At 45.7% G+C, this 26,110-nt stretch overlaps 1 protein-coding gene across 2 annotated transcripts in view; it reads right to left on the bottom strand.

Annotated features, from left to right (window-relative positions):
* Window positions 1-9,662: 9,662 nt before the first annotated feature.
* LOC309415756 (dymeclin) overlaps window positions 9,663-26,110 on the bottom strand; it is a gene marked incomplete at its 3' end in the record, with an annotated part of 207,666 nt that continues 191,218 nt past the window's right edge. For both annotated transcript variants that reach the window (XM_082013362.1, XM_082013363.1), the window contains one exon: window positions 9,663-9,812. In XM_082013362.1, coding sequence (XP_081869488.1) covers window positions 9,663-9,812 — 150 coding nt within the window. The remainder of the gene's footprint in view (window positions 9,813-26,110) is intronic.

Here is a 26,110-nt window from a genome sequence, read left to right as displayed (position 1 = left end):
GCAGCCTACTTGGTCCTGTGGTGTTCGGGGAAACGGGACTTTACGTACTTTCCCGATAAATACACAGAATTGCATCAAAGAAATACCTGGCTGTCATCATCAGCGTATCCTCCCAGCGAAAATGATCTTGGCAAGACCTTGAGTGGGCCCAGTGTCTCAGGCCAAGAGCCAACGATATGTTCAGTACAAGTTTCTTCACCTCCCTGTCTTTCATCATCTCCCACACTCACCCCACCAACTTGCCATCCCAAAGGTTACTGTTGAGGTAGGAGAAAGCTAGTAAGTGAAGACACTCTTAAAACCTGAAAGAGCACTGCAAAGGCATCAGTAAAAATCCTAACCCCTATCTACCTGTCCTAAGCCTAAGCCCTCTCCATCTGGCCTTACAGTAGAAGTGCAGGGTGCCAAATCCTCTTCCGAGTCTCTTAAATCAAGAGGATTCACTGGGCAACTTCTGATCCTTATGGTCCATGATGGCGTTGGGGGCACTGCCTGGGAAGAAGGTGTAGGAGGCCACTACTCCCAACTTCGTGAGCCCCAAGCCCAAGCCTCAGACTGTGGAGACCTGAGGAAAAAGCCCTGGGTCCACCAGCCATTGCCAGCAGGTCTCTGCAGGCTGTGATTTGGGACATGTCAGAGATGTTCTCCATCCTACTCCACCTTTTTTTGGGGGATGAGGTAGGGTAAGGGTCTGCGAGGACACGAACAGCTGCTGCCCTTGCTGATAGCTGCTGCTGGTGCACACCAGCGAGAGGAAAATAAGGGCTTCCCAGGACCAGGCCCTAAACTGTTTGGACCTGAAGATGACTGTCAGCCCTCAAAGCTTATCAGAGCCAGTTGTGATGCTGAAATACATCAACGCAAACAGGGTTTTTGCCCTCCGTTGGCTACAGAGCAGCCCAAGGCCACGGGGCAAGACACAGGATTTCAGGTCTAGGTTGGAGGGAAGGCTTTGGGACTTGATGCCAAGGGCTGGGGGATGAGCTGCCCTGCCAGCCCCAGCATGAGGAGCGGGGAAGGAGGGAATTTCTTCCCTGCTCTTAATTTCAGCGGGAGCAGAGGGTTATACAACAGCGAGGCAGATGGAAATGTCACAACAGCGAGCTTGGCAGCTGCACAAACACAACTAATCTGCCCTCGTTTAATGCTTGTAGCCACAACATAAACAGACGCGCCGCACAAGGTAATAGATGAGGTAAATCCGTCATCGGCAGCCTCATTACACGGGGCGCGCTGCCTCACCACCCGCAGCTCCTGCTCCCCGGCACCCTCCCGCCGCCCTCCCGAAGCCGTAGCATAGTGGCCAGCTCTGCCGCGGTGGCTGAAACCAGCCCAGGAAAAGCCTGGCATCCCCCAAACGTCCTGCCCCAAACGCGGCCGAGGTGCTCCCTATAGTCCGTACTGACCCACCGCCTCTTTATATACGTAGTGTGCTATAGGGCACCCACCCAATCCCAACCAGTGGTGTGCCTCTGCTTACGGCCCTTCAGCAGATAGGTGAAAGGGAGTCATCTTATAGATAACAGTAGAATAATAAATCATAATGGTGTACCATTTGGACAAATACAGGTACATATTTTTTATATATATATATGTACACACACACACATACATCCAAGCTGCCTGTCTAGTCTCAGCCCTTTCTGGATCAGTGACCATTAGCTCTTTGGGTCAGGACTACGGTTTCTGGTTTATTCTCTAGCACTGCTCTTCCATGGACTCACCGGGCTTTCATTTGCATGCACAGTTGGTGACAACAAGTGGGAAGGTATTGCTTGAAAATGGCTGTTTCTTCCCCAAATAGTCAAGAAGGGTCTCTGCCATCTGTCTCCAGTACACACCAGTAGGGAAGCTGGTACCCTCAAATGTGGCATCAGCCCACTCATGCCTGTGCTCCAGCCTCCTACCTCCTTCCCTGCGGTGGGGAGCCATGGGCCAAACTCTGCCCCTCTCTTCCCTGGTAGAGTCCCTTCTCAGGACAGCGTCACCTCCGTCCTCTCAAGGAGGTGCTCCTGGTGGTCATGGTGACCTGGACATGGGTCCCCTTGGTCTTGCTGCTGACATGTGCTGGTGAGGCTCTGGTGTGGTTGTACGTCCTGCGTAGCACACCTAATGGAACAGAGAAACGCCACGCCGTGATGGATGGAAGAAGTGCACTGGAAAACATCTGGGTCTATGTTAGGGATAGACATGCTGCAAATCCACCTCCCGACCAGACTAGCTACTCCACCAGAAATGGTTTCCAGTCCACAACAGGCCAGACTCAAACAGCTGCATGAAGAGGGAGAACATTTGGTAAACTCAAATTCTTTGGTCCTACAATAGTGGCTCTGTAAGACTATGAAACTGCTAACGTGTCCCCCAGGAAACCAAAGACAGACAGACAATGACAGAAAGACAAGAGGCAAACCTGCCTCGTGCAGCACTAGTGATGCTCATCTTCCTCCGGGACCGCTGCAGACGCAGGGTTTTATGAGCTCTCTCCCTGTCTCCTTCATCAGGAGCTGCCACTTTCCCGACCCAAACGTGCTCTGTCAGGAAGGAGGAGAAGCCAAGCGAGGAGATAAAGGCAGCCTGAAGTTTATGGCCATTGCTTAGGTCAATAGTGTATTGATTACATATTTTGTGGGCTAAAAGGTTGACCTTTTAAAGGGCAATTGGCGCCTGCGAGATTTGATTTAGGAGGAAGAAAAGAATTTAAATTTAATTTGCACTTCCTATTTCAGTTGGGAGAAACTTGCAAGGTTGCAAACGCCAAAGCTGCGTTTTCTTGGGGGAGATTGACCTTTTATTCTTCTGGAGCCATCACGAAGAGCTTTGTTTCAGGGTGAAAATGGCTCTGTTGCTTCTCTCCGCTCTGCTGCTCAGCACTGCAGAGACATGTACAAGACACAAGGCACTAAGCAGAGTATTTAATCTGAAGCTCAGCCAAGTAAATATACTGGATACTGAATATCCCATATCAAGGAAGGAAGGTGGGTTTTTTTTTCCCTCCTGTAGGAGCAGCCTGAGCAACAAGCGACAAAACAACATGCAAGGCTGTATTAGGAAAAATCCCAATTTTTTTGGCAATTCCCCATGACCAATTCTTTGCCCACCATTTATTCCCCGTTTCCCCAGTGAGTGGCCTTTGCCATGCCGGCACCCAGGGCCACCATCCCAGGTGCGATCGCTCTTTCCCCACTGGTTTCGCTGACCCAGACCCCATCTGAAGAGGCCACTGGTGGTCCTCACGCACCTGGTTTGGAAGACGTTTTAAATTTCCAGATCAAGTTTTGTCCCTTTTATTCCCACTATTCTCTGGTTGATACAGTCCTTAAATAGGGAGAGGCAGCTCTGACGGGGCTGAGCACCCCAGGTCCCCCGTACCCCGAGCACCCGCGCTGGGCAGGATTCTTGGCGGGGGCACTGCCGACTGGGATGCAGGAGCTGCGCTGGGAAAGGGGACGGACCCTGACAGGGGCTTCAAGGACGAAAATAGAAGCAGCACGGCGAGGACAGCTGCTCCTAGTTTAAATTGCCAGTTTTTAATAAGCGGTTTTGCTCTTTGAAAAGAGTTTGTTTCGTTGTTTCATAAATAGGAGGAGGGGCAGGGAATCGGGGACGTCACCGCGTTTGTCACCGCCCTGTAGCTCCTCTCCGGATACTTGAAGACCTCCCATTTTCTCCTGGTGCCATCGGATTTAAGGTTTTCAGCAGCACAAAGTGACTATAAGGAAGGCTGAAGTCTGCCATTTAGTTCACCAAGACAGCTGGCAAAAACTTTATATACAGCTGAACATTTCATCACGTCTGCCAAGACATATTAATTTTGGATTAATTTTAAGACAGTTTCTAAAGTGATGATGAAGGATTATGCTGTGTGCTTCAGCAGCATTAAAAAAAAAATAAAATCTCCATCTTTAAATCTCTCATTCAAATTGTCCCAGTTTGGCAGCTCAGCAACGTATTTGATTCGTGATTTGGAGGGATTCGCCGACAGTGACATTTTCATTTATCCGAGTACATGTAAGTGCTGGCACAATCCGTGGGTGGTAGCGGCGCCTTCGGTATTAAACATGGCTACTTGAAGTAATTCATTTGCAAGAAGGCAGTATAGCCCTAACATATGAAAAGCATCCATCCAGCAATAACCTAGCATCTATGATGAAATGCTTACAAGCTTTTTGTGCTGTAATCTCAGCTGGAGCCTTGCAGTTCAGGGTTAACTACTCTCAAAGAGCAAAACATTTACAAGACTGTTACTCCAGAGTGGTGCCGGGTCTTCCCAGCGAAGGGATGCCAAAATCTGCCAGCAGGGACATGCCGAGGAGCGATGCAGCTCACGTGTTGCTGCTTTTGAGACCCCAGCTTGTGCAATCATGCAGCCGTTCCCATGATTACCTTAAATCATTGCCTGCACAGCCCGTGGCACCTCCCTGCCCTGCTCCTAACGAGTCCTTGCACCCAAAGTCACAGCAGGAAGCACAGCTCTGCCTTGAGGTTGTAAGAGTTGCCCTTTTGTCTTTGAAATATCATAATCTTCCGATAAGAGAACTGTTATCAGTGTAATGAATGACGCTGGTGACGTGCGTTACGTCTCACGCAGAAGGAGGACCACCCTGGAGCACTCCAGCGTCTCGGTGATGCCACAGCAGCCTGCGGACGTCCTGCCAAGAGGCTCCTTTCCCGAAAGGGAAAAAAAGGCAAACACCCTGCTTTCACGAGCCTTGCCCCAAGCCCCTGTACCAGCCCTGTGCTGCTGCGCCCAGAGCGTCGCTGCTGAATCTGAACGTCATGAGTGAACTGCACAAAGGCACCATGAATGAGTAATTCTTAGAGTTGACAGTCAGCCTTCCAGACAAACCCAAAATAACTGCCAACCCCATCCAGAATAACCCAGACAACCAACCTTGTGATATCTGAGAGATCCCTCCGCGCAGAATTTAATCTCAGGGGACATCTGCACCGTCCCGAGAGCTCACAGCCACCAAGGCTTCTGCTAGAAGATGTCCAGGAGCTGACGCTTCATAACCCAGATGCTCAGGACGTCCTGCGCAAATTTGCTGCTGAGACCTCTTTGGCAGTAAACCCAACTGGCTGCCCCCAACCAGCAGTCGGTGGTCAAGATGGAGGAGTCTGGATGGATCCAGCAGATGGATCTAGAGGCCATCCCTGGTGGAGCCGAGAACATCGCTCCTGTCTAACCAGCTGGCTGCAGCTTGCCAAGGAAGCGGATAGATATTTTCCCTTTAAATGACAAATGCCATTTGACTGCCAGAAACGTTAAAAATTATTAGGTCCGAGTCATGCTGCTGGAGACAATTTTATGGATTATCTGTTGTGTAATTAAAGGGAAAAGAGCTCTCCTGGAGCCTTCTGGGTGCACGTATGTGCTCGATACAGAATTTAACCCGGTAATATTGGCTGGAGAAACCTCAAAGATAAAAAACTTCATGCAATTTTCAGTACAAGCAAAAGCTCCCCAAACTGAACAGTTGTAGGAAGATTAGTGCCCTGATCTGGACCTTAGCACCCCGATCTGGGCTTGGGGAAGAGACCACAGCCACGGACAGGAATGTACTGAGTAAACAATTCCTTACTCTGAGTCCGGTAACTCCATCGAGGCTGTTGCATGTTGCTATCAGATGTGCTGCTGTTACCTTTAACACTGCTAATTGTGAGTTAGTAGAGTCTGTTATAATAATAGATAATAATTACTATACTAATAACCCCGCCCCAAAACCAATCAGCAACAAACCAAAGACAAAAGCAGCTGGGACCCTGAATTTTACAGTATTGTGGGTACTAATGGTTCAAATTTTTAAAGCTGGCTAGGTAAGGTGGCCAAAACCCTGCTAATGGGTGAAGACGGGAAAGGACTTACGGTGGTCAGGCAATCACAGAAGTGCAAACATAGAGGAAACTTCTGGTCTTCCAAGCACAGAAGCGAGAGTTTTTCACAGACCAAGCCCCATCAACCAGGAGAGACCCTGGGCTTGACCAACGATAAGATGACATTTGGCCTTAAGTTGGCTGAATTAGACAACGTATGCAAGAAAAAAAACCGAGCCGCCCAGTAGAAAAGGTTGTACAAAAAACTTCAGTTTCCAAAGAAATGAGGGGGGTTGTTTGCGACTTCCTTTCCTGTTTTACTGGTAGATCAACAATCTAGCAGGCACGTAGAAAACAGTTTGGGTTTTTTTTCCTGTAACTTGCCTAATACTCCTCAGTTTTAGGCTAGTAGGGTCAAGAAATGCCATGAAATTGGGAAGGTTTTTGCCAAAGTCGATGATGCCCGACTCATTTGTAAGGCAGCAGGGAAAAGGAGTTGTTGTAGCTTCCAACCCACCACCCCATTTTCATAGGGAGATCAGTTTCTCTCGATTAACTGAAGAAGGATGACAACTCCCTCATCAGGGACACGCGCATCAGGCTTCACATGCGCAACCGCCACTTCACTAACAACTTACGCAGCAACTTGGTTTCCTGCCCATTCTCTGGAAGGCTTCAAGCTCAGAGGAGACTCGTGGAAGGGGTGGTCCTCTGAGTGAGGACAGAGCAGACCTCCCTTCTCCTCCCCAACGCTGACGCAATGGATTCCCCTCTCTAACGCTACTCAAGTAGCCTAAGCAGATGGTGTCAGTAGTCATCAGCACTCAGAGCAACAATATTGGCACAGTAAGGCCAAGATCCGGGTCCAACACCCAACCCAACCCCCAAAACCCAGGGAGACACCATCTGCCAAAATGCTGTGGCCAGAACAAGAGGAAAGAGCAACTCAGGGTGCAGCAACACATCACATCTGGCCTGGGCTGAAGGGGACAGTCCTGTGCCTCCTCTGCTCCCCCCACAACCGCATGTGCCCAGTGCCTCCGCTGGGCTGTTCCTGCTGCGACTGCAGGAGTTGGCAAGAGCCCTCCGTTAGGTGGGATTCAGCACAACATTGCAGCACGACACGTCCCTTCTCTCACCAAGCACAGATTTAAACAACTGCCTACTTAATACCATAAACAAAACAATATCCTTTTTATTGCACATCATGGAGAACGTTATAAAACCTCGTGCACATCAGGTCTGATGGCCACACCAAGACCCGCCGGCCAAACGTCACCATGCGGCAGCTATCACGTGAAACAAATGCAACTACAGCCTGTATTTACCGTTTTCAGGGTTTTTTTTTTTATTACGCATAATAAATCTTTCACACAAAGTAATGAAAAGGATCCTAAGGTGATACTTTACAGATCTGAAGGAAAACAGAGTATTTGTGACCGTGCCAGACTGCAGACTTCAGGCCACTGCCAGACCCACATAATGCTGAGACTTTCGGAAGAGCCAATGGGGCTAGCATGGATTTCAGCATAAATCTTGGTCTGGCTCTGCTGTTCCAGCTTTGGATTGTAACTCCAGCTGTTCCAAACCAGCTGGGCCCTGGAAGAATTGCATATTAATTAAATGCACAAGGAAATTATGTGATTGGAACAAACCTGTTCCTTCTGTACTTCAGTGTCATCACAACAAAAGGAGAGCGAGAAATAATTCACTGTTGTGACTCCTACATTGATTCAGCAGCTGGTTTGACCTATTCTATCAGATCGCTGCCTTATGCACTCTTCTCTTTACAAAAAGCCCTTTCAAAGAAAAATCAGGTTCTCTCCAGTTTGACACCCGGCTGATAAACATCTGCTCTGGCTGAGCCCTCTTTCATGAAGTGCTCCACTTCTGCTGGAGGCAGCGGGGTGGAGGGTGCTCACCTCGGGGCAGGTTCAAGTGCTCATGGGCGGTTTAAGACAGATGAAAACTGAACCATGGCAGTAGCTTCAGAATCCAGAGTTTTAAAAGTGCATCTTCAGACTGACTTTTCCAAAGGCCGGGCAGCCCTGCTGACTCACACACTCTCTTAGCCTTTTAATAAAGACAAAATTACAAATCACGACAATAACCAAGAAGAGTCATTCCCCTTTGACGTTTGCTCAAAGACAAGGAAAAAAAAAAAACCAAACCATGAAACCAAAACACAGCATAAACTTATGTGCAGCTCAGTCATGGCTCATTCATTTCTCATATTTTCCTAAGAAAAAAAATGTTATCTCCAGGCTTACTATTGCCTTTTCTCAAAAGCTTCTGCCATTTTAAAGTCCTGAATGCTCCTGGGCTCTATATGTATATACATACTCTATACGTATAAATATAGCTTTGTAGCTATATTTAAAGAAATTTGGAAAGCTTTTTTTTTTTTGTAAGCCAACATTTCCCTTTTTGTAGGACCCAAATGGACTTCCACCTCTAAATATAAGCAGATAAAAGGAAAGTACAATCCTAGCGCATCCTTCAGGGAAAAAAACAGGGTGCAAGAAACTCTACCTAAAGCCACTCGAAGGACTGTCTGAAAGCAAACGCACCCGACTCTTCAGGTCAATAAACAGAACATGCTGGAGCAGGCAGTGAATACAAGGGGTTGCCACGCATGTTTTGGAACTAATTCCTTGATATTTATGTTTTGCCATGCAACGCAGCGGTGACAGCCCTCCCCACAGCAGCGTGTGGGATTAGGGTGTTTGCATGCGTGTGCAACGGGCACCGTCAGGAGCCTCCTCAGGGAAGAAATGATCCTCGTTTTGAAAAATGAGATGTTCTTTCAAAATCAGGTCAAGCCACTTCTTTTGTTCTTCCGACTGCAGAAACAGGTATATCAGGAAAGGACACTTTAAAACAAGAAAAAAGGAGAAGTATTCTACATTCAGATAAATCTACACTTCTGCCGTAAAACCTTTAATAGCAAACAGGGGATTTTCAACACAGAACTTTGCCAAGGATCCCCACGACACACTGTCACCATTACACACATTTTTACAGGACATTGGTCTACTTTACAATCTTGTAACTATTTTCTTTGGAGATTCCCCCCACATCCCGTTCAACTTCCAGGAACAACTTTTGCACAAAAGCACAGTAAAACAAGTCTGTAAGGGACCTGACTCTGAAAGCTGGTGTTTCTAGCCCTCTGTAGAATATTTGCCAGTCAAACAAACAAACAAACAAAGACAGACCGGCTATTGAAAATCCTCCCACAAACATTTTGACATCTAAATCAAGTGTTTTGAATCTGCCTGGGAGCTAATCTGATTAATACGCTGCTCGCTTAGTTCACTGGGATGACAGCGTAGACACAACTGCAGCCTTGACAGTGCTACCGAATTAAAGGGCTGCGAGTGAAAGCACAGGATTAGGTAACGAGCAACCCATGGCAGAATCCAACAGACCACAGAAAGCTTGACCCAACAAAGCTGCCTCGCTTGAAAGAAACGAAAATACAAACGTTGCTTCCAAATCAAAGTCCACAATCTCCTTCCTCATTTACCCCGTTAAGTTAAAAGAACAATCATGTTTGTGGTTGGTAGTAACATCGTACCCCATGTGTAAGGCCTCATTTTCATCAAACAAGCTCTAGGTTATAGGACTATAAATACAAGGTTGCCTACAAGCCGTCAGTTCCTCACACCGCAGTCTGCTGCCAGCGTGTCATCGATGTTGGACTGTACACTGGCGGCAGGCTTCGTTCTCCGTAAGCTTTGGGGTCAGAGGGTGCACGCTGGAAGGGGTCACGTATTAACACGCGGTGCGGAGTTTCGTTTTCTGTAAGAAGATGGAGTTGAGTTGGCTTGGCTGGGGCATCTCCTTCAGCCGGAGTCCATAGTGAAGAGCTGGATGTCATGCGGGTTCCAGTACAGGGCCACGGCAGAGTTGTAGACCAAGGACCAAACGTAGGGAATGAAGAACTCCTCAGGCTGCTCTTCCTCCACATACTTGAACTTCAGCTCAGGGAACTTCTGCAACAAGAAACCAAAGTCCGCTGAGGGAAGGTTTGCACGTCTGTTTGCAAACACACAGCCCATGTAAACACTGAAGAAAGAGGTCGGGTGAAAAAAAATAATGGAAGGAACTGAACCATTAGACCCGAAGGAAAATATTTATGGGATAAAGAGATCATTTATAATTTTGTCTTTGAACTGAATGCTACATTGGCATATTGTATTCAACCCTTTTACCACTGGTCACACTCAATTTGCCTGTTAAGAAAGACTAAACACGTGAATCCTTTACATAGCACAAAGGTCTTAAGGAAAACCGTTGTTTTTAGCAGCCCCACAAACGCCTTCTTGCTTGTGCACGTACCGACCTGTCTGTTGCAGTTTTCCCGAAAAAGCACTTTGCTATTAATTGTACTCAGCCTCTCAGCAGGAAAATCCTTTGGAAAGGCTGTAAGAACAGTCTATGATGTGTTTTCAGGAACCCAGTGTTACGGTAAACTGAGTTTTCCTCTCTAATTCTCAAAGAATATATGTATGTCCAAGTTTTCAGGAGAAAAATGCTCTTCCTTCAGGAAGCAGGGTGGGAAGCCTGACTCCATGGATGGGTTCCTGGAAGCCACTTGCAGTTTTGCTACAGGTTCCTCTATAGTTTCGGGCAGGTCATCACCTCCATGCCTTGGCACACAGAACGACTCTAACGGCATCGCTCTGGCAATTAACCTTGCAAGCTCCTCAACTGCAACGTGTCACACGCCTACCCCACTTCAGCCTCTAAGGCTGTTAACCACAGGACCTGCGCACATAGACCTTATCGCTTCCACAAAAGCCCTGTTTTTCAGTACCAGCTTTAAGCAAAGCACTTCCAGAATTAACACACATCAGATGCGCTAGCCCAGCCCATCCGAAGTGGACAGACATGCTGCATCCTCAGTTTTCCAATGTTCTCTCATTTCTTCCCTCCCAAAGCAGCGCATACACTGCAAACCCACTGCGTTCACTCTCGGTAAGCGTGTGTTTTGGGGAAGAGCTGAGCCTACTTTTGTACTCTGCTCTTCAATCATTTTATCTACTTCTAAATGTTGCCTCAGTCAAGAGCTTGGCAGAGTCTCAGATAAAAGCCGCATTACAATGATCACTGGGGTAAGATAAAACATGACCCATTTTATTATTTATAAGGCTGTGGCTAAGACTAAGAATAAACTCTACGATGTGACATGATCAGAACAAGCACAGCGATGGCTAAGAAGCCTCTTTGCCCATTAATAATGAAGGGATACCCTATCAGCTTTCTGGAGCTCAGTGTCCTGTTTCCTTGCGTTAGGGCACAAGACCGTTCTGGCTGGAACAGTCTCCTTTGAAGGGGCATTTCTTGGCCACTTGGCTTTCAGGGTTATTTAACGTTTATATATCCAGGTTATTTGGATTCTCAGGAGTCAGAAAACATGGAAACTCTTCACTCTTTCCTTGAGTTGCTGCTGTTGCTAGAGCCGCTTGGTGCAAATACCGAGCATACAATGACTCCAAGCCACAAAGGTGCCACCTGCGTTATGCTTTACGAGGAACGCGTCTCCGTGGACAGCTTCATTCAGCCATGTGCCATCTCCGACACCGGGCTCTGAGCAACCTGCTCTAGTTGAAGATGTCCCTGCTCATTGCAGGGAGGGGTTGGACTAGACGAACTTAAAAGGTCCCTTCCAATCTAAACCATTAGATGATTCTGTGATTGATGAGGACATCGGTGTCACCTTCCAGTATGCTCCAATGTTCTGGAGCTGCCACGGTTTGACTTATGCTGGGGTCAGGTCCTTTACCCCAGCTCTATTTAACTAGACACCAATATTTAGCCTGGGAGGAACCAATTTGGCCATTGGTGTGTCTGTCACTATTGTACTTGACGACTTCCAAACACGTGGGGAGCTCATCTATACAGCAATCGGAGCGGGCAGGAGGACAGTATTGTTTCCAGCACTGTTACCTCTGTTTAATGAACTAAGGCAGCTAAGAGATAAGGTTGTTAAAGGCACTTCTGCGTCTAACTGCTGTTGAGTTCAAAGCCCAGAACCTCAAAGGTACATCAGCAAGTTTCATTTCCTGCATCAGACATGCAGTTTGTGGTATAGAACCTCTCCCATAGCCCTTTTGTGCTCCTAAACCATTTTTTACCGCCTCTCTACAACCTCTCTGCCCAGGTCTGTTTTGACCAGTCTGTTTAATCTTCCACATCGTTTTGCTTCCTTACTCTTAGGTGTCCTGCACCCATACTCACGCCCATCTCTAATTCCCTATTTCCTAGCCTACTGCCATCCCCAACTCCCTTCCACTGTACCTTCACCGTCTCTCTTTAGTGTATCTTTCTCTTTCGTACTTGCCCAAGTTTTCTTTTTTCTCATCGGCCTTGTGAGATGCCCTTTTTTCATTAACATCCTCTATCCCTTCCCATCTCGGCTCCAAGACCTCAAGCTGCGCCTGCCTTCCTCCTCTGCCGCCCCATCCCTCCTCTCAGGACACCACGATCCTTCTGGCAGGTTAAGGCTCGCTCCAGTCAAGCCCTCATGCAGATTTTAATTATTTTCGTTTAAAACTGATATTCTACTCTGCTTATCCTCGGTGTAACCTTCCCCACTTCCCTCCTAAATGCTTCCTGACTTGTGGTCAGTGTAGACAGGAACACGTTCAGTTCAGCATTGCATCAGCAGAATGAATGGTTAAACCTCATGATTAAACCACTGCAACATTTCCTAGCAGAGAGAAGCCCTTACACAGCTGTCATTCTTCAACCCAAAGGTGGCTGCACGCCAGTACTGCAGCATGTAGCAGTCCTGGGAGGGAAGGGGAAAAAAAGTGATTAAAGATGCTAATTTGAGTTGAATTAAACACAGGTAACTTTTTTCACCCTCAAGGTCACAGATTATAGCTACTGTTTTTGCAGACCCTCTAGGAGTCCAGAATGGTCCCGCTAGTCTGGAACTATTCTGGACTCTCATGCAGCTTAACAAACATCTTTAGCTTTAAAACAGTAGGTAAACTTGTATTAGAAATTCCAATAGCTACATCCGAGATGCTCAGCTCTTACCATCCCATCATCTCTCAGCTGGAAGGACGGCGTAAAATAAATCAGATAGCATTCATATTTTCAGACAATAACAGTCACGCATTGATTTTATTATTAAGTCTTTCTTCGGACTGACCGATGTTGCCATCTATTGTGATCGTACCGTGGCAATTTAAGAATCAATTTCAGATTAAAGACTGTAGCTCACTGCAATCAGCCTGGACTCTCTCACACTCAACATATGCCTTGAACAGTCTGCAGGTTTATCTTGGGAATGTAGACAAGGATAATGAGATTTTTAAGGAGAGATATAACACACGTTGCCATTACATACACACAATTTCAAATGCATCTTTATAAAAAGAAGGTAAGTAATGGCAGAAATGATCTTCCTCTGATGGTCCCCCTGAGCAGTGGACCCAGGATAGCTCAATGCATTGCTAACGAGACACAGAGAACCTGACTTCCAGGTCAGTAATTCAAACCCAGCTCCTTTAAATGACTGCAATGATCCAGGGCTGTGTGGTGGCCATGTCTTCTCATTCATTAAAAATGAGAAATCCTAGAGGTCCAGCACGGAGAGAACTTCTGCACCAGCATCCATCCTGCAAGATTTACCACTGTTAAGATAAAAAACTACCCCTACTGTTTCACTACTAGGGTGTTCACTGAAAACGAAATTTGTTAACATTCAAAATCATCAAATTTAAGTAACCTCAAAATGCTTCTGCCGTTTCAGACTGACTTTAAAACAATTTCTAACAGCAAGTTCTAACACCAGGTAAAAAGCTTGACCAATGCCATAAAGCTTTCAGAGTTTTGACAAATGGTAATTCAAGGAATGTTTAAATTCAGCTCTGTGCCGTTTATCTCCTGCATGCTCTGCTTCCAAGCGAGTGAGCAGGAGCCTTCGCCATGTGCTGCAGACAGACAGGAGATGACACCAAATTAATGTTTCAGGAGAGCTGCCAAACAACCAGGTCACAGGAGTCTCAGGGCACTCCCAGAAAACACCGTAGCCAGCACTGGTGAGGGTTTTATCACGGTTAACAAAATTCCCAGAGTGGCACGTCAAAGCAGCAATGTAGAAAACCATTTTCTTCTGCTTTGCTGCTCTTGTGTCCAACTTCATCCTGGAAAGGCACTTGTTCACCAGCTGGTGACACCCAAACGAACCTGATTTTTAGGACTTTCTGAAAAGAGGGACCACTCTAAGGCATCTTAAATGGTAGTCCTAATCATAGAGGAAAAGCCTTGGCACGGTATTAATCATCTCTTTTTTCCCTTCACAGCCCTATTCGTTCAGCTGGATGGTGTCGAAAGATGTACAAGTTCTTCGTCACCCGTGCGCTTCGCTATTGAAATCTTTGCACTCATTGCCCCGCCATAAATGGGTCCAGTGGAGCCGTTACTTGCATTTCTCTCCAGTCATTACCAGAGCAGAGACAACCTCAGCTAGTTTAAAACAAAGCGTCCCGAGTCAGTACTTGAAAACCCGAGAGCCAGAGGTAACACTAGGATTTGAACTGCACGATTTAAGTACAGACACCACTTATCAGCTCTGGTGAATCAACCTACCACAGCACCCTATCTCGTCTTCTTCTGCCAGACAAAGCAGAAGTCGGAGTTCGTGGTTGGGACGAGGGTATAAACTAGACAGACCAAGAACTTTGCAGACTGTCTGCGCTGTCAATCATATGATTTGATGAAAAACCACAGGAAGTCCGATGAACAGATGCAGAACTGAACTCCAATAACTCCCCTACCACAAAAGTTCAACAACACCTTTTTTTTTTTTTTTTGGGTGGGTGTTTTTGTTTGGTTGTTTTTTTTTTTTTTTTCAGTTAACGATTAGGAAGATGGCATCACGGCCAGCCAACAGCACCTGGCATGGCTCCAGGCAACTCAGTGGCATTTGAGCTAGAAGACTTGAGCCACACGCTAAATAAAAAACCATCTCCTTCACAGATGAACCATCAGAGCTGCTGTGAGGCTGCAGTGTCATGCCAGTGGGTGATCTCCGCCCAGGTAACATAAGCAAGGGCAGATGGAGCTGCTTTAAGGGCGATGGGGTGAAGCTATGTCTTTGCTTGTTCAGGGGTCTAGCTGCCTGGCTGGATGAGAAGCAGCCCTCATCAAAGAAATGGGGCACTCGCTGTGGAAAAGAAAGAAATCAACGAATTGGATTAACATAAAACTGGAGAATCCTCTTTTCCTCGAGTCCTCAGTTAGAAACTCTGGTTTCTGAAACAGCGATCCAGCGCGAATCAGTATTTTCAGAAGCATGTGACTGGTTTAGGAGAAAAGTACCATTTCCAAAGGAGTCTGAACACATTTAAGAGTCAAATTGACATTAACTTTCCATCAATCCAAAGCTTCAAAGTCTTTCTGAAAACGGGATTTGTGTGCGTTTGAAAAGCTTACCATGAGTCTTGTCTGGTAACCTAATGACATGCTGGCAAATTATGTGTTTCATATTACTTCAGCTAAATATAGTAGTATTACCTGGGGAGCATCTGCAGGATTGGACCTTATTAGCAAAATACATCAACTGGCAAAGAAGAAAAAAAAAAAAAGAGCTCAGATTCAGCACTGTACCAAGTCTCTATTACAGGGACCGTAACGAATATTTACCCCAGCAAGGTTTAGTTTTACAACCTGCCTTGCACCAAACATACCAACCTGTAAGGAGTTTGGGCTGAGGAGGAACTTTTATATTTGTCTGCAAAATCCACAATGAAATCTGGTCCCCAAAATTGCAATCTGAGTCAAATTAATGGCCAATGATCTCGAAAACAACTCAACAGTCATGCCCGGCACCTTGTTCATGGTACTAATACACATATGCAAACATTTATACATTTAATTTTTTATATAAATATAAGCACTTAGGTGCTTTGACAGAGCCCAATTTATGTAAGAAAATTTCTCAGTACTTGTTCTAAGATACTGATAGATTGAATTTTTTGCAATTATTTAATTCTTCCGGGGAGGTAATGCCCTTTCATCTTTCTCTGGTTCTCTTCGTGTCTACAGTGCTTCTCTGACTTAAGACAGAAAGTCTATGTGGCTTTCGTGAAATATCTGTATGGGCTACACCACACCTGCCCGATAACATCTTTTTCTCCTTCTCAGGCTTGAAGCACAGACAGCCCAGCAGAAGATGATGGTGGGGAGATGAAGGAAGCAAACAGGAAACCTGCTAGACTAAGCATGAGCTGCACATCTTGTTCAAAGATCTGTGTAAGGAATAGGTGCAAATTTAAAGACGGAGAAGAAAACGGTGGCTCGGAGCATGTCAGGAGGTTTTGCAAAAGAAATAAAAAAGTCAAGACGACAAGAAGAGGTTCAAAACAATCTACGGGCTAAATATCCCCTGTTTAAGCAACCACAGGAGCTGTAGTAGAAAACAACAGGGAGTAAAATCCAGTAAGTAATCCATACTCATCTAATGAGACACAGTATTCTTGGTCCAGAAGGGCAGGGAACTTCACCTATACAGACACAACTGTTTTAGCAAGTTAGGATCATTGACGTGCGATTTCCATTTCCAGATCACTCAGACTAAAGGTTTGCACAACTACGGCTGCGTGAAAATAAATGCTCAGAGAGCGAACGGCGAATTTGCTCTGTAAGACATGAACAACCACCAGAGAAGCAGACGCGCCTCTAGCGAGAGTTCAGCAATTATAGGTTTGTCTTTTTTTTTTTTTTTTTTTTTTTGATAGAGTACTGAGAAGCCAGTTTTGGAAAGGTCAACCAAACAGCTGTGCCTAGATGTTTATTGGTAAAGACACAATGATTTAAAAAAGTGAAATATTTGCAGTAACCCTGCCAGGGCGCAAAGCATTGCGGAGTACCACGTTGCTGTAAAGAAGACGACTGCATTTCTTTCTAGGATAGGTTGGCAAACACTGACAGCTTTAAAGTCCTTCTAGTGAGTCAGGGATGCACACACATGTACACTTGTTTCTCTTCCTTACAGCTAGGAAATATTGCTGATAAATGTCAATAGCTCCAAATCATGCCATAGAAATTACTTCTGTCTTCATACTGAGTCTTTAATCCATCCAAATTCCCAAAGCACTGGACAAAAGCGTAAATTAGAGCACAGGATGAGGCCAGGTACCCACTTCAGGCTGTCCTGGGTCCACTCAGAAACATCTGACTCTGGGCTACTTCTGGACAGGACAGTAAATCAATTGGACCACTGGTCAGCAGCTTCTTCAGCAAACCCAGCTGAAAATGTACCACCTGAAGAGCTGATGCAGAGAAAATCCCTTCAGCAGTTGGTTTGAGAAAACAGGAGGATCCCTGCTCAGCTTCATGGATAGTGTGTCTACCTGGAGAAATTTAAGAATGGGGTAAAAAAAGATGAAGAAGAAGGTGAAAGACTAAAGCAGGACTTGCATGTTATCACGGAATCATTAAGGTTGGAAAGGACCTTCAAGATCATCAAGTCCAACCGTCAACCCAACGCCACCATGCCCACTAAACCACGTCCCGAAGTGCCACATCCACACGTTGTTAAGCATCATTAACCTCTACACAACATTGTATTATACGTATACAGTCACAATTCAAGGACTTACAGTTACAATTTGCTTGCCATGTCAGGATTGTTCTGTACACCACGTTGTCTAGATGGATGCACATCTTTTCAGAACATTTGCAAGATAACAGCTCAACAGGTAGGAGCCAGACAGAGCTGTGACTGGCCACCAGACCAGAGAGGGGCAGGGAACTGCGACAGGAACATTACAGGGCTGTTTGCAACCCTGCAGAAAATACAACAGATGCTGGCTTTGCCAAATAATGAGAAAAAACGGACTAGAAACTGATATACGTAATTATACTTTAAGCTCGAGTATGAAGGCATGATGTGTAGATGAGGTACCGTCAACAAAAAAACAGAACTTTCATCTATTTCAGGGCTTAACCTGAAACAACAATAATTCTTTGAAAATAGAGACATCTTTTAGAGGAAAGAACACAGGCATAGTATCTGAGCAAAAAATTAACCACCTCAAAATCACAACAGGTAAAAATGAGGTATGTTATCAAAACTGAAATAAAAAATAACCAAGGAAAGACTTTAACAACACGGACTGAAGAAAGGTACTGGCCCAACTCACAAAAACGGTTCTAGTGCCTGACCTCGCCAGAGCATTTGCGATCCTGTTACGTACGCACACCGACTGTCAGATAAAGAAGTAAAATCCTTTGTGTGCTTTTGAATTTAAGGAATTAAGATGTGAAAACCAGAGTAATCCCTGGACCCATTTCTTAGTAGCACTGAAGGGCACCACTGCACACTGGCAGTCTCCCTGCTGCAGGAATGGGGATGAGCCGATCAACTCGGAAAAACCTTTATCGATATCAAGCGGATGTGTAAGTCTTTCTACCATGGGATTTGCAGAAAATGCACATTTCGTAACAAGAGACCTTATTTTTACCAGGGCTAAGGAAGATGCAAATGAGTTTAAGCTCTGGCTTCCTGCGTTTCAGCTCGCAACTCATCCTTCTCTAAAATAATGTGTAAAGCTTTACACAGCAGTGAAAACCAGGTTGCAGCAAACATTTTTGTTAAAACTGGAACACATTTAGAAATCACTCATTCACTGCCAACTTTATATAGAAGATTTGTATAGGTGCTAAGAAAAGGTTACAAGATTAGGATTAGATTTTGGTCGCTTTGCTACAACTCACAGTTAAGTCAATGATGCTTTAGTAGTAACCTCAAAGAAGGGCTTGGACATCCAGAAATTTCGTAAGTCTCAGAATTAAAACCTGCAACCTTATAAAGGCTTCCCAAAATGCAAAATACCATTCACCCCCCAAACAAAGCAGACTCAAGGCTGAATTTTTTCTTTCCAGTGTTTTATGAATGAGACAGCTTAAAATCTGCCACTTTCCAAATATGCAAAATGTAAACTTCAAAGAAAGAAATTGACTTTAATAACTCAGTTGGCAACCTCTCACTTTTGCATATTGTGTAAATCAAGAGAAGGAGAAAAATCAACTCTTTGAAGGTCTCAAATAGGGCAAAAATTTAAGTTGTCCTAAATCCGTATGAGCACCGTTTGGATCACTCTGACAAAGACAGAAAATATTAACTTTAGCAGGGAAGTGAAGGCAGGGGAAGATCGGTTATGCACAGTCAACCAGCAGATCTGCAAGAAGCTGGGATGCTTGGTCCGTCCAGGGAAAGCTCATGGTGCCTTCAAAGCCCCAGCATCACCTGGTCAGTGGGGAGCCCCAACGTAACAGCCTCACATAAAACAAAAAGGGCTTTTCATGGTTTGGGACTTGCCAAAGATCAAACGAATTCCTCCCATACAATTTGATTATTTGCAACAACATGGAGGACCTCAAAGGAGGGTAACGTAGGGGTGAAAAAGGCAAAGCCTCCTCTTGGAGATACCGTAGATGACAAGAGAAGCCTGCTGGGTAAAGACAGCAGAGAAGAATTCACTCGTGTATCTGGGCTACAAAGTCTGCTCCAACTTCTGCATACAAATTACAGATCTGTATTCCCTCCATCAACCTTTTTTAAAAACAAAAACAATACAATAAATGCCAACCAATATTCCAGTTGTCATGTCAGAGACAACTGCTAATTATTTTCTGAAAAGTGAGCCGCACACTTCTAGTCTAATTGATAGAATTTATTAAACAATAAAGAAAAACTCACCTGAAAAGTTTTAAAAGGGCCTGTGAAGCATATGAACAATGGAAGGTTTGGAGAAAATAATCCTGCTGAATAATGAATATATACTAATATGTTTAGCTATATACTCAACAAGGTGAATCTACTCTATGCAAATCTTAGAGCCAACTATATATATTTTAGATTTCTAGCAGCGAGTACTACTGTTAGGTCACAGCAGCTGTTTTGATTTTGATAGTAGACTAGTCTAAAACACGAGGAATGTTGTTTATTGGGGAAATGCTTTGCGCTCCAGATAACATCACCGAGGATTGCTCCACCTAGGCTAACGCGCCATCCTGTCGTCCTAAAACAAACCCCAGACAAACCTCCCACTGCTGCCCGACCTCTACTCCCACCAAAAGCCCAGCAGTTGTGCAAATACAACTCTTGCCATGGTGTGTGCCATGCAATCAGCAATGCAAAATGAGCACAGGGTGTTTGCTACAAGTGTGGCAATGAAGGAAACTGGTAAGCTTCAAGAACACGACCCACAATTTTGTGTTTCGGTACGGCACCGGAGCAAGCACTCCGTCTTGCTGCAAGAGGGACTCACTCGCCTCAGGAACCCTGTCTGGACAATGTACAAATTCTGACCCAGTAATATGTAAATATTACCCGTTTCTCACTTTTTCACAGGAATTGTCAAGGCCAGGGTTACGTTTTTCCTCCTCCATCCTGGGAAAAGAGCTGGAAATTTCACTGTCCATCTTTACAGACTCAGTCCCACCTTGCGCTTGCTGGTGGAGAGTTGGTGACCGCCTACGAAATCTCTACCATTGATTTTCAGGTCCTTGAACTTCAGGCTCTGAGATGGGAAGGAGGGGACTGAAGTATGCTGACAGCATAAACCACGCTACTTCCATAGTTAAAGGATTTTTCCTTTTGGAAACTACCTATAGGGGCCCTCTTTGCTGCACTAATACAGCCCTGAGATTATCCAGTTGAAGCACAGCGGCAGAAAACCAAGAGGTCAAAACTCTGTTTTTACCCCCTGCTTCTTTCAACCAGAAGTCAGAGTTACTACAATGTCACAGTTGTTTGTTTTCGCATTTAGTTGCGTACAACATATTCCCCCAACACAAAAGGTGGCAGGAGAAGAGCAGAGTGATTCAGTTTGCATATTTTTCCAGTGACGAGGCCCCAGACATGCTTTCACTGGAAATTGGTGCAATGCTGCAGCAGCATCCAAAACATCCCACCAAGCCAAAAAGAACATTACTTCGGACAACTGGGACCAAGCTCCTCTCCGTTATCACCGTACAGCGGCCCAAAACACCGCCGAGACTTTGGCTTTGTGCATCAACCAGGGAAACGACAGCCCTCTCGCCGCTGAGTTTAACACCTTCCCTTTGCCTCGCGGAGGCTGACATTTACAACGCAGCTCCTCGCGCGGAGAGCCCCTCGCGGCTCGTTTTACGAGGTTTGACTTTTACATAACAGCAGCCACAAAGACGAAGCCCGAGCCGACATCCTCCTCCGGTCCCTCCCACCCAGCACGGCGGCAGGGCGGCACGCCAAGCCCAAACATCCTTCCCCCCGCCCCGAGCGCCCATGGAGGAAGACCTCCTTTTGATTTTGTACTTTTTAATCTGAGAGAACCAGGCCTGTAAATATCACAAAAAAATGATAACAATGACTTAAGAACAGAGACAGACTTGCTGTCACCAACTGTTAACTCTCAGATCAGGGCAGCCTAGGAAGTGGACCCTTATCTGCCCGAGGTTCAGGACATGCTGACTAACACCCTATTGAGTCTGCAGACCTTTGGCTCCCTAATCTCCCTGAACTGGAAAATGTACACCCCGACGGACATACTCCCTTCTTAAGTATTTCAAGCCTCAGCAAACAGCCAAGTTGTGCCGTGAGATGAGCAACGCTGCCCACTACGTGCAGGAAATCCAATTTATTTGTCTTGCGGAGCGAAACGTGAAGTGACAGTAAAACCTCTCCAGCCATAGCGCGCGGTGCCAGACTGCAGCCTTATCTCTGCTGGGACCGTGAGCCGAGGAATCGGTGCCAAATGTGGACGTTTATGCTCTTTGTTTTGCGGATGTGGACTTCACAGCTTTTTTTTTTTTTTTTTACTTGCCCTAATGCTGGGAGCCCTGTGAAGACAGACCTAAGCCAGGGGGGTTAAGTTGACCTCAACATATAACCAGGTTGCCTTTTCTTAAATGGATTTTTAGGTTGTTCTTTCCATTCCATTCCCTTCTTGAAGGACATGAAGGCTGTGATAGCATGTTCAAATTAGCTTCTGGAAACAAGCCTTTATCAATGACAGAGGCAAGTAGCGTGTAGGAGGGAGAAAGGGATGACAACTAATGCACGAGGACAAGCATTCCTTCAAGGTGGAGGACATCTTTATGAGTCCTGCAGCTGGGCAACTGCATCTCCTTGACTGGCTAAGTATGGGGAGTCAGGAGCTGACTGCATCCAGAAAGTGATCTGTATGCCTGGTGCCCTCCTGATGCCACCAGTTTAAAAAGCAGCACTCTCCTGTGGTGAAACTGCTTTTTTCCTAATGCAAACAATCACTTCAATCTGAAAAAGTGCCTCAGGTGAGCTGCTCTTTCAATAATGCATGAAAATTACTTGTGTTTTCTATTTTACTACACTTTAGATGCAGTATTTACGATTTGTTTGCCTTCACTGACCTTAACTGCAGTAAGACCTCCTATTCTGCTAAAGACTGTCTTTAGGACGCTTTAGTTCCAGAGAACTCCCCACTTCAGGCTGAGGAATTTTAAAAGTCATTTATTCATAAATGCTATTATGTCCTTTTGCTATCAAACATACCTGCCCCCTTCCTCCCTGTGCCTCCAGGTCAAGATTGCTAACCCTGGTGACCACAGTCAGCCTTTGCTGGTCTTAGCACAGGAGGACAGAGCTTGGCAAAACCTGGTGGGACAGATAAGCACGAGGAATTGAAATGAAATTTTGCTGCCGGACTCCGAGCTCAGAGCTACAGGCACCACTTCAACCTCATGGCTCTAACATTAAGGACAACACGTAAGTTTAAGTGCTGTGATCTTCTCCCACTCCACGGATACGAAACTTCCTGCCCCGTTTTGGAGCTCATACCATGTGGCAGACCTTCCTTCAGTGAGCTGTCCGATACAAGCCTCTGGCTTCCTATATGTAAAAAACAGTCCTTGCAGGGGTTTTTGATACCTAATGCTCTGCGGCAAAGGAAGGGAAATCTTCCTCCTGGAGCTTCTGGATGCTGCTGCAGCATTATCAAGCTGGGAAATTCTCACCCCACTGCTATACTGTCTGTCGTCAAGCCGAACTCGCCTCACAAGCCACAGGTTGATTGCTCTCCCCATAGTTTAAACATCTTTTGTGACAAAGGACTTGTATAGATTACCCAGCTGGCATGCGAGGAGTAAATGCAATGTATGTCCCCCATGCTTCCTCATCTCCCGTGCTCGAAGAGCCCATGGCGGCTGGAAACACTTAGCATCTACCTGGAGTGCCAGTACGGCCATGAAGTGCAAGGAGGAAAGCTGGGTAAAGAGGGTATAGTAGGGTTTGTTAGCGTCAGGGGTCAACATGAGAACATGGTCAAGAAAAATCACTCCTTGTCTGCAAGCCCCACAGATTGCGGGTTGAGCGCCACAACCTTAGGAACCGTAAACCCAGCCTAAATCCACATGGATTCAAGATTCAGTGCAATCGTCTGATACTACATAACAAATACCGCTACAGAAAAAGCACTGGTGACCTAAACCGGCTGCCCTCTAAATCCTACCAGCAGAGTCCTCAGCAGCGATGCTGATATACGTGAGAAATCCCCTGCTTGGCCAGGAAAAAGCCATCTACATCACTAATCATCCTAAGCAGGAACAAACAGCCTGTAAATCAACTGGAGAAAAGCACTGCCACTTGTACCAAAGGTTGTGACAAAATTAAACTCAGTATGGGAATGCAGTTGAGGCAGCCGTCAGCTGACAAAGTACATTTTATTTCTTCCTCATTCTCACTTCTTGGTGTAGTTGCTGTAAACATTCAAGACATTTCTCCAATTCATGCATTTAATTAAAAGATATCTCTAACATTCATGCTGTTTACATTTAACCCAACGCTGCAATGAAAGCTGTAATTTTGTCTGGGATTTATATTCTGTACTCAAATTTATTTTGATTCCTTGATTTAAACATACCCACAGAAGCGAAAATGTGTCAAATCATGAAAATGGAAAAGATTATACTCCATTATCTAGCTCATCTGTCAACCAGGGCACAAGTCTTCTGAGGACTGTTTTTCTCAATCTGCCACATGTTATAGAAACTTAATTTAAAAGACTAATTCAGAAAAGACAGCTAAACCTTAAAAGCGCAAGAGTAATTGGACTGGTATAATTGGAAGTTGGTTACATGATTTTTTTTCTCTCTCTATCTTGTATTCAGTTTTCACAACTCGTCAAATCTTGCACCTTCTGGGATAAAATTGTTGGCCTCTCCACATTATTCTGTATTTTTTTAAAAAAGAGGTTAATCCTTTTTTTTTTAATGGAATGACAATAAATGTGGTGTCTTTTTAATCAAAGAACGTAATAAATTGATTTCAAATGCAACTTTTTTTCCTTTTCAACTACCCTGCCTATACTAAAGGTTTGCAGTAGAAAACAAACACACGGGTTGGAAATAGCTCTCAATTGAGGAGGAAAAAAAAACGTCAGAGCATTTCAGCATAATGTTACTTTGCTTTGACCGAAGTTGCAAGATATTTGGAAACAACACGTCATGCACATGCAGCGCATTTGGCACTGGACTTTTCATTAGACGCGCAACATATGCAACTAAGTAAGGGAAGGCTGCACAACACATGCGAAGCAGACTCAGCCACAGCAAAACCGGTAATAAAAGCACAGGGTGGCTTTCTAGGGTATGGAGGAGGGAAACTTGGGAAATGTTATTTAGCTCGAGCAAATGTATAGCTCCTAAGCGAACAGGGGACAGGCTGCGGCTCGGAGCCCCCCCGTAGGATGTGCTGGACGCGGAGTTACGGGTTGCTCACGAGCGCTGGGCTCCCGCCAAGCTGCTGCAAAGCCAGCAAAGCTCTGCAGCTCCGGGCAGGGAAGCCCCTCTGTGCTCCCTTTCAAAAAACGGGATCACCCTTGACGGTTAACAGAGTTCCCGTTGTGCGGCAGGCGGGCGGTTAGCGGAATGGAAGTAGCTTTGAGAAACGCACGCGTGCAAAATGTTGTTTACCCGTGTCAGAGATCTGTTACTACGGGGAGCGACTCGGAAAGTCTCACACTGCCTTCCCAGCCTCCCATTTCTCCAGTGCTTGCTTTCTGCCTTGTATTTTCTATTTCTTTCTTGCAGTAGCTCCCTTAAACCAATGAAATCAACCAACGTAAAGTGGCTGCAGACAACCAACCAGATAGCATCTGTGTAAAGTTGAAATTCTTCTGCTCGGAGTCTTTATATGTGCCCTTCCCTCCTATAAAGTAAGAGAATGGCCCTATCTCTATATGTGCCACTGAAAAATTAAATTCAGGGAATATTTATTTTTAAATTGCACCGCTAAATCGAAGTAGACGCACTGACAGGCACTGCGGCGTCTCAAGAGCTCACATATAAAAATCAGAGACTGTTGCCACACTCGCTTCCAGTCTCGCCGGGTACTTCACAGCGCAATGAAAGGCTAAGACCAGACTTCAGCTGCGCATGAAGAAGTACTCGACTGATCTCTTTTGGCAAGCCACGCTCCTTCGAGCGACTGGAGTTTGCATGTCGTCCCCTGACCGCTCCCCTCCACAACGTGTGTGGAGCACCCAACATCAGGCCCCGCATTTACCACCACCGGCAACGCCCTGTGCAAGGATGCTCTGCCATCCGGAGAGCAGCAAGGAGGAAAACATCCCTCATCCTGGGTGACAGCAGGAAAATGCCACCATGTACCACTTTTTTCTCCTCCAAAACAATATTCTTAACAGCGCCGGTTCCCGCTCATCGCTGCCAAACAGCCTCTTTCAGGGTAAGGACTGGCTGGGGCATCTTTCACCGGACATGAAACGAAGACGCTGGGGTGCCCCTCCAGCAGGGCACGGCCAGACCCTTCTGATTCAAGGAAGATCATCGTTGCAATGGACTTTCCTTGTGTCCGTTACAGAAATATTTTTCTGCTCCCTGCAGGATGCATAAAGAATTACATATGTATTTCTTAAGATGCATATTTAAATACCTGGCTATTTTTATACAACAGCAATTTCGTATCTGTTGCTCTATTCCGGGAGAAAAGGCGAATGTTAACCAGCCTCCATGAGAGTACCATGGCCACATCTTCCTTATCACAGAATCATTAAAGTTGGAAGGGACCTTCGAGATCATCAAGTCCAACCATCAACCCAACACCACCATGTCCCCTAAACCATGTCCTGCAGCGCCACGTCCACACGTTTTTTGAACACTTCCAGAGATGGCGACTCCACCACCTCCCTGGGCAGCCTGTTCCAATGCCTGGCCACTCTCTCCGTAAAGAAATTTTTCCTAATATCCAATCTAAACCTTCCCTGGTGCAACTTGAGGCCGTTTCCTCTCGTCC

This window comes from Phaethon aethereus, assembly GCF_964289735.1.
Source record: "Phaethon aethereus genome assembly, chromosome: Z".
Taxonomy (NCBI): Eukaryota; Metazoa; Chordata; class Aves; order Phaethontiformes; family Phaethontidae; genus Phaethon; species Phaethon aethereus.
The sequence above is the reverse complement of the archived record's forward strand: the minus strand, read 5'-3'. Positions and strand labels throughout refer to the sequence as shown.